Here is an 8,618-nt window from a genome sequence, read left to right as displayed (position 1 = left end):
TCTTGCAAAATTTTACACTAGATGCCCTTCCTGACGTAACCCTCCCCATTTATCCGGGCTTGGGACTGGCACGAAGAAACACACTGGTTTGTGCATCCTCTGTGGCTTTGTTATAGATTATATATATAAAAGCGGCAGAGAGTTGGCCGAGTCTTGGCTATCAGATGAAAACGCCATCAACAGACACTTGGACATAAACCCAGCATATGCCAACTTAAGAAGGACATATGCACATTAATTAAACGATACACCCCCCCCCCCTTGATCTTACTGACTTATTCTACAATATGTATATATACAGTATATATAGTGTAGATATATTGCAGCTGCATTCATACCAAGTTAACTTACCTTTAAGTTTGCTTCACAGGACAGTTCTGGCACTAGTGTGATGCATTTTCAAATAATTCCACAGACCAAATATCTTTGTTTTAAAAGTTTTTGTAAAATTCAAAGCAAAATAGTTCACACAAAAAAAACAGAGAAAAAAATTGATATTAAAGAAAGGAAAAGTTCTTGTTTTAAGAAAAGTTCTGTTTAAGGCTTATTTATCTTGTTTCGTTTCTCTAAATTTGGTAATATAATTGTACTTTCAAATGATCATATCAAAACGGCCAGAAAACTGTATGCCAATCTGCTATTTGCAAATTATGTGACAGTCAGTCAGTGCTAGCAATAAGACTATTTCCCAGCTGGCTTAATTAGCACTCAGTTTTACAGATATAGCAAAGGACGTTCTATTTCATGTTAAAATACAGGAGAGAAATACTATACCATATTCTAAGCAACTATAAGAAACTGATTTTCTATTATTGAAATTAAGCAATTCTAGCATTAAGATTAAACATTCCAAGATTGGCTCTTTCATATATATAGATATACACATATATATATATATATATATATATATATTGCCGAGAAGATGTCCGAGTTCCCCTTGATCAGCGATAGCAATTCCGATTTCTGGGTGTCAGTTAAATTATCCCCAATAGTGACTTCAGTCTGGGGAGGTTGCTGCAGCTGTCACCAGGACTTTGTGACGGTTGTGCCATTCCTTTAAAAGTAATATGCAAAATTTGTATGGGTTTCCACCACCTGAGAATTCAGACTTTATAATTCACAGGGGACATACGCTTTTCTACCACTGCAGGCCCTTGCCATTCGGCTTGAAATTTATGTGGATTGGAGTGGATCAACACCAGCACGCAATCTCCCTTCTTAAACTCATGGAGTTTGTTTGTCTTGTCATAATGATGTTTTTGTGCCTCCTGCTTGCGCTGCTGATGCTCCACTGCCATAGAAGAAAATCTGGCAATCTCCTCTTGCAGCAAAACGACTCAGTTGACAAACCTTCCCCCAGGGGGCGTCTCACGAGTTCCTGTCCATTGATCCGAAAAATGTCCAACACTCTACGTGGTCACTGGCCAAATAATAGTTCAAAGGGAGTCATTCCAATTGATGCTTGCGGGGCCTCCCAGACAGCAAACATGAGGAAAGGTACAACTGTATCTTAAAGTCCTTCCATTTAAATTTCAGAGGGAGTAATATAATCTCATATGTTTTAACGTCCCCATGGATGCAGTGGATGTTTACTTTGTAGCCTTATAAGGGGTCTGCCGGAGCAAGTCACGGCGAACTACACTGAGGTCGCTTCCAGAGTCCAATAGTGACGAGCATTCCCGTCCTGCCAACGTAATAGAGACCTTAAACGTGTCCTCCTTTAATATCTAGGGGAAACCTACGAGTCACATATCTGGGCCAGAACGATAGCCATTGTTTGTGCAGCCAGATGTCTCAGTTGATCACAGCGAAAGCAGCTGTGCTGAGTCCGCACGATGGTGTTCACACTCTGGTGTCTTCTACTCATGGTGTTGGCAACCCTGAAGGTCTGTGCTGGCTAGATCAAAATCGGGGTAAAGGATGGGTAGCCCCCTTTGTTTCCAAATGTCTGGGGGCACCTGGATGGTTCCAGAGCCATGGACTGCAGCACTTCCGCCACACCAGGAAGTGCTGCTGGAAGGTCATCAGGGACCAACTGGAGCACATCCGGGTGCATTATAAAAGGGGCCGCCTCACTCCATTCAGGAAGCCGGAGTCGGGTTGAAGAGGACGGAGCTTGCGACTGGAGGAGTGGAGGCGGCAGAAAATATAAGTAAAACTAAAAGTAAAGGACTGAGCTGTTGTGGCTGTTTCAGTGCACTGTGTTGTGCAAGGAAAAGAAGTGTAAAATAAACGTGTGTTTTTGGATATTGTGTGTCCTGGTGTCTGTCTGTGGCCGGGCTGAAACCTCACAAGAGTTAGGATGAATAAAGCTAAACAGCAGCCAAGAAAAGAACACTACCCTGTTGAAAGGCACAGTACATGAATGAACATGCACACATTTATACAAGGCCTACTTAATGTAAATTTTTTCATTAGAAGAACATGCAAATCTTTGCCTTATCTAGGGAAACTTTAATAAAAGGAATCTTCCCAATTTTCCTCACCTACTACCTATTTCAATTCCTGAGTGAATACTAATCAGTCTTGAAGACTCAGACAGCATCTCACCAATATATAAAAACATTTTAAAGTCCTATCCTTTCAAAGATCCCAGGATACAATGGGGAAAGGATCTTTACATCTCCGAAAAGGAGTGGAAGGCAGCCATGCATAGAATACACTCTAGCTCCATATGTGCAAACCATTCAATTATCCAACTTAAAATCTTTTATCAAGCACATTTATCTCATTTACAATTGTCCAAAATGTATCCAAGGCAAGATTCAACAAAAGAATGTTGCAATTTAGCTCCAGGCTCACTGGGTCACATATTTTGGGTGTGCACCAAATTAACATCATTCTGGACAAAAATCTTTGAATGCTTATCAGACAGCCTTGGTTTCACAATAACTCCAAACCCATCAACAGCTGTTTTTGGTTTATTCCAAGATGGCCTTAAAGTGGCACATAGACTTTTCTTGTTCAACTGGAAGAATTTCTATATTATTTGAAATTGCAAAAAATCTAATCCTCACTTTTTAAAAATATTGCAAGATCTAATTAATCAAATCTTAAAATAAGCATTTATTTTTAAAGACTTCCTCATGTTGTAGTCTCTCCTCTCTTTCTCACAGGTGGGTGTTGAATTCTGGTTTATTTAATTTGACATGATTGTATGGAATGCTGTTTTCTTCAAATAAAATCAATAAAGTAATAATAATAATCATAATAATCATAAAAACAGTATTATTAGCCATTAACATAAATATTAATTGCTGTACAGTAATCCCTCGCTACTTCGCGGTTAACTTTTCGCGGATTCACGACTTCGTGGATTTTATATGTAAGCATATCTAAATATATAACGCGGATTTTTCGCTGCTTCGCAGGTTTCTGCGGACAATGGGTCTTTTTACTTCTGGTATTTGCTTCCTCAGTTGGTTTGCCCAGTTGATTTCATACAAGAGATGCTATTGGCGGATGGCTGAGAAGTTACCCAATCAGAGCACGCAGTTAAGTTCCTGTGTGCTGCTGATTGGCTCAGCGACGGAGTGCTGCATTAACCAGGAAGTCTCATCTCACTCATTCAGCATTAATGTGCTCTTGCTACTGCATTCAGGGGATTATCACCTTCATCGTCATCATTTTTACTGCACAGCATATTCATCACCATCATCACGTCATATATAGCTACGTGTACTTCGCTATACAGTAAGTGTAAACTTATCTACCGATTTCATATTGCTTAGCAGTTGTCCCTGTTATTAATAGAGTAAAGGGTGGGTTGTAAACAATACAGGGAGGGTTTAAAAACGTCCAAATACACGTTAAATAATTAAATAAATATGGTGTCCCTACTTCGCGGAAATTCAGTTATCGCGGTTGGCCTTGGAATCTATCTCCCGTGATAAGTGAGGGATTACTGTAGTAGTATTCATGAGGACCTCTTTCTTGTAGTCCAGCTTTTTATTTGAATCCTAACACAATAATTTTGAAGGCATAGTATCACAGGATAATAGAAATAATCAAAGTCTATTAGACCCACTAATAGGTTAGTTCATGTATCTGATCGGGTAATCAAAGGATTTTCTTTATTGTGTTGGACTTATGTATTTTGAATATTCTTGATTGAATCCCCTTGTGAGAATGTAGCTGAGCAATTTGCTTTTTGAATAATAGAAAACATTAATTTATCTATTACTGGTATATGAGGAAAGTACACTGTTTTGGAAACTATGCATTGGCATGGATGGTATTACTGGAATCATCAGGTAGAAGGGTCCTTTCATCAGATTGGCTGGCCCAGCACTGACTGAGCTCTAGAATGGCCAATAGTGATGAGACGGCTTGTTGGCCAGTGTCTCCAGGACTCTGACTGTGTCTGGCTTGTCTCTGCCTCATTTTCTCCAATCTGGCAATGGAGTTTTTTATTTATATTACTTAGTTTCTACTTTATTTTTGATGTATTTGAACAAATCTGTATCCTCATATGTGATAGTTTTGTGTTTAGCGAGTGGTATAATCTATTCTGGCATCTTACCTTGAGAGTTGTCACTCTGTACACCTACACTATGTTAAGAGCACTGTGAGGTGGAAATGACAGATTGGTTATCTAACTCTGTGAAGTGGCTTGCTTGTGCTCTGTTTTATGTGTTGTATTTATTTTTTTCTTGTCTTCTTAGAGAGTCAAGGCTGGGGTGGCTGTCAGAAACAGAGCCTGTTAAAGCCCACTGAAGCATTCCCTGTGTGATTTTGGGCTATAGAAGAAATAAGTTGTTGTTGTTGTTATGAGGGAAGAAGCATATCTGAAATCGTCATTCATTCCAACGCCCCTCCAATGAGATTTGATTAATTAATTGAAGCACGTCTCTGACAGAGTAACAAACAAAAGGTTATCCCTGGATATTAATAAAAACTGAAAACAGCCTCTTCCTGCAAACATATAAAAGCACCCTATACCTTTAGACAAATATCATTCAGCACAAAACAAGCTACCGTTGCAAATTACAGCTGGTATCATAAAAAGGTAAATATATATTCTGTACATTTTATTTAGTGATAAAATAAAAACAGGTTTTATATCATTCTACTTACTTTTTTATTCTACAGTATGTACAGAATAACATTCTATAAAATGTTTACACAAATGTACTCTTAAAAGCTAATTTACCTTCAGCATATAAGACTCTTAGTAACAATTATAAATTAACAGCATAGTAGTCTAATACAGGCATATGAATTGATATCAATATCAACCTTCATGCATAATAGATTTTCTTTTTTTGCTTTCAGTTATTAAAATACAGCTGAATGAAAACATGCTATTATGAAGCTTTTCACAAGTGAATGGAAATGCTATCTTAACTAATGTTTCCTTATAACATACTTCTGAAACTCTAACTTTTCAGTGCTAACATTTGCTTTTTCTACTCCTGCTTTATGGATTTCTGAATATAGATAACTTTAACTTTACTTTATTTCTAGTCCCCAGGTTTAAGGAAGAGCAATGGACAATCTATCTTATGCATCAGCTTTTAAACTTACTGCATTTGATAACTTGGGAAACAACAAATATGCCTATTTTTCTGTTACATTAACAGCCTATACCTTAATAGTAATTTTGAATATATCAATAATTACCATAATAATCACAGAAAGAAGTCTTCATGTTCCCATGTATATTATTTTATGTAATTTATTTTTTAGTGCACTAATAGGTTCTACAAGTTTTTATATAAAATTAATGATTGATCTTCTAGCTGATAATCATGTTGTTCCTCGCTTTCTTTGTTTCATGCAGATATTTTTCATATATGTTTATATGATGGCAGAATTTACTATTTTAACACTTATGGCCTATGACAGATATACTGCTATATACACTCCCTTACAGTATAACACCATTATGACATCCAAAAGATTGAGTACATTAATCATTTTTGCATGGGTTTATCCTGTTTGTATGATGAGCATTGCAGTATTACTTTCTGCCAGGCTTCCATTGTGTGGTAATCAAATTGACAAGTCCTATTGCAACAACTGGGAAGTCGTAAAGCTCTCTTGCGTAGACTCAACAGCCAATAATGCATATGGATCTGCAGTGTTTGGTTTGTTTATTATTCCTGTTGCTTTCATCATATATTCCTATGTAAAAATCATTATAGTTTGCTGGAACAGTCCCAGCTCTCATAAACATAAAGCTTTGCAAACTTGTCTCCCACATTTAATAACCCTAGTCCTGTATTTAAGTTCTCTTCTTTTTGAAATTACTGTCAGTCGACTGAACTTGAAAAATGTCCAAAATTCTCTCAGTACCATCGCATCCCTAGAATATCTCATAATTCCTCCTCTTTTAAATCCAGTCATATATGGAATGATTCTTCCTGAGATACGTAAAAAAGTTTTTCACATACTTGAAAAAAAAGGAAGACATCCCCATCTAAGTAAGTCAGTAACTTTTGTATTAATATCTTGAAATTTGCTTTGAACTGTTGTTGTGATAAAATTAAATAAATACATGTATGAATATGGAAACATGTAAATGTTATTTCTTGCTGTTTTATATTACATTGTTCTTTAAGAATGAAAAGTAAATGCTTGATTAAAAAATACTTATTTCTTTAGCTTAATAATAAATGCTTTAGTTTTTAATAGCATTATGGCTGAATTTAATTTTCTTTAAAAAGATGTATTGAATAAAAAAATCTATATGTTGCCATGCTTACAGGTTTGACACATTGCATTAAATACCTAAATAGTATGTTTAAGAAAACAAAACATGTACATGATTAATATTATATTCCACCTACTCTTAAAGCATGCCATAATTAAAAAAATGAAATTGTATTTGATTTTTCCAAGCCTGTAATAGAAAACATGTATCTAGAAACTAGAAGGGACAGTTGGTATATGGATGCAGCAAAGTTTTGATTCCTGAAAATAATAACACTGAAAAATAATGACCTTAAAGGAAAGTAACAGTGTTTTGAAAAGATGTAGAAATCTGAAGTTTGTCATCATAAGTTTTATTACTAAATCTTTTCCATGCACAATTTCTTTTTTGGAATGTTTACATGTCTTACACGGGTCGCATGAGATTTCTCTACATACTCTGATCTCTTTGCACATTCTACTGCATGCTATTAATTGACGTATAATTAAATTATTTGTTGCTGTTTGTATGCACACTGTAAAATTTTAATAAACCGTTCAAAGAAAAAGACATGTCTGCTGTGCTAAGGCATGGCTCCCTCTGCCTCATCCAAGATAATCAAGTTCAAGAAAATGCATAGATGTCACTTTTAAAGCACTAATGGTTCTGAGTATTAAAACTGGTGTTTCCTTATCTCTTGTTTGTTTAGCAATCCATCCTTCCATTATCACAACACAGCTTGTTCCTTTGTGGTTGTGAAACGGAAGAAGCTTGCCCCATAGAAGCTTTTCCTAAAATTAATGGAAATTATTTTGTTTCTTAAACATGTTTTAGTTATATATTTTTTCAATGTTTGTATGTTTTCCAGGTAGAGCTGAAATTAATTATTTTCATTATGGTTACTGTTTAGTGTTTAACACTTAATATACTGTACTGTACCTTATACAGTACATTAAAGAGTTAACATATGTGGACAGTCTCATACCCTAAACCTGGAAATTCTAAAACTGTTTTGATCAAAGACAACAGACAGAGAGTTAAAGAAGATTATCTTTAAAAGTAATTTGCCTTGTTTATACAAAAAAATATATAAATATATAAAAATATGAATAAAGAATATCTGAACATGTAAATAAACACATGCAATAATCTCGGCTTTAATTTGTTTTTTAGTATGGATGTTATACCATATAATGTTAATTGGATTCCAACTGAAGCAAACATAAATTATCATGTATAGACAATTAAAAATTAATAAAAATAATCCTTACAATTTGACTGCACACCTGTTTTTGGAAACATACATATCACTGATTGTAGAAGTTGAAATGCAATAAATACTTCTCTTGACTAATTCTGATTCTGGTCAATGTCAATATTTTAACTGTTAATGGTACATGTGGGGCGGCATGGTGGCGCAGCGGTAGTGCTGCTGTCTCACAGTAAGGAGACCCGGGTTCGCGTCCCAGATCCTCCCTGCATGGAGCTTGCATGTTCTACCCGTGTCTGCGTGGGTTTCCTCTGGGTGCTCCAGTTTCCTCCCATGGTTCAAAGACATGCAGGTTAGGTGCATTGGCGATTCTTAATTGCCCCTAGTGAGTGCTTGGTGTGTGTGTGTGTGTGTGTCCTGCGGTGGGTTGGAAGTATTTATTGGTTTGGAAAATGGATGGATGGATGGTAAATGTGAACACACCAAAGTAAACTTTAACAATAAATAAAAGAGAAACTTGCAAGTTTGAATGAGTGCCACACTTTAATATACCACTAATTTTTAACACATTTACCCTAGGTTCTTGTCTATAAGCCGGACTCATGTATAAGCCGGAGACCAAAGATCATACGAATTTTTAAAATAAAATCGTATCATAGATAAGCCGGACTCATGGATAAGCCTAACGTACTATAACCTATAACTAATAGAAGGGAGGGAGGGCAGTGGTCTCACTCGCACCCATTTAATTTCTTTAAGGGGGGAGAGAGTGTG

At 36.1% G+C, this 8,618-nt stretch overlaps 1 protein-coding gene across 1 annotated transcript; it reads left to right on the top strand.

The window, feature by feature from the left end:
• The first annotated feature begins 4,964 nt into the window (after positions 1 to 4,964).
• Positions 4,965 to 6,503, top strand: LOC114651079 (olfactory receptor 10J5-like). The gene is made up of 2 exons (XM_028801039.2): positions 4,965 to 5,008; positions 5,467 to 6,503. Exon 2 carries the CDS (start codon positions 5,489 to 5,491, stop codon positions 6,455 to 6,457), a length of 969 nt encoding a protein of 322 aa, XP_028656872.2. The 5' UTR covers positions 4,965 to 5,008; positions 5,467 to 5,488; the 3' UTR covers positions 6,458 to 6,503.
• Positions 6,504 to 8,618: the final 2,115 nt, after the last annotated feature.

The sequence above is a fragment of the Erpetoichthys calabaricus genome, chromosome 4 (assembly GCF_900747795.2).
Source record: "Erpetoichthys calabaricus chromosome 4, fErpCal1.3, whole genome shotgun sequence".
NCBI lineage: Eukaryota > Metazoa > Chordata > Cladistia > Polypteriformes > Polypteridae > Erpetoichthys > Erpetoichthys calabaricus.
The sequence above is the reverse complement of the archived record's forward strand: the minus strand, read 5'-3'. Positions and strand labels throughout refer to the sequence as shown.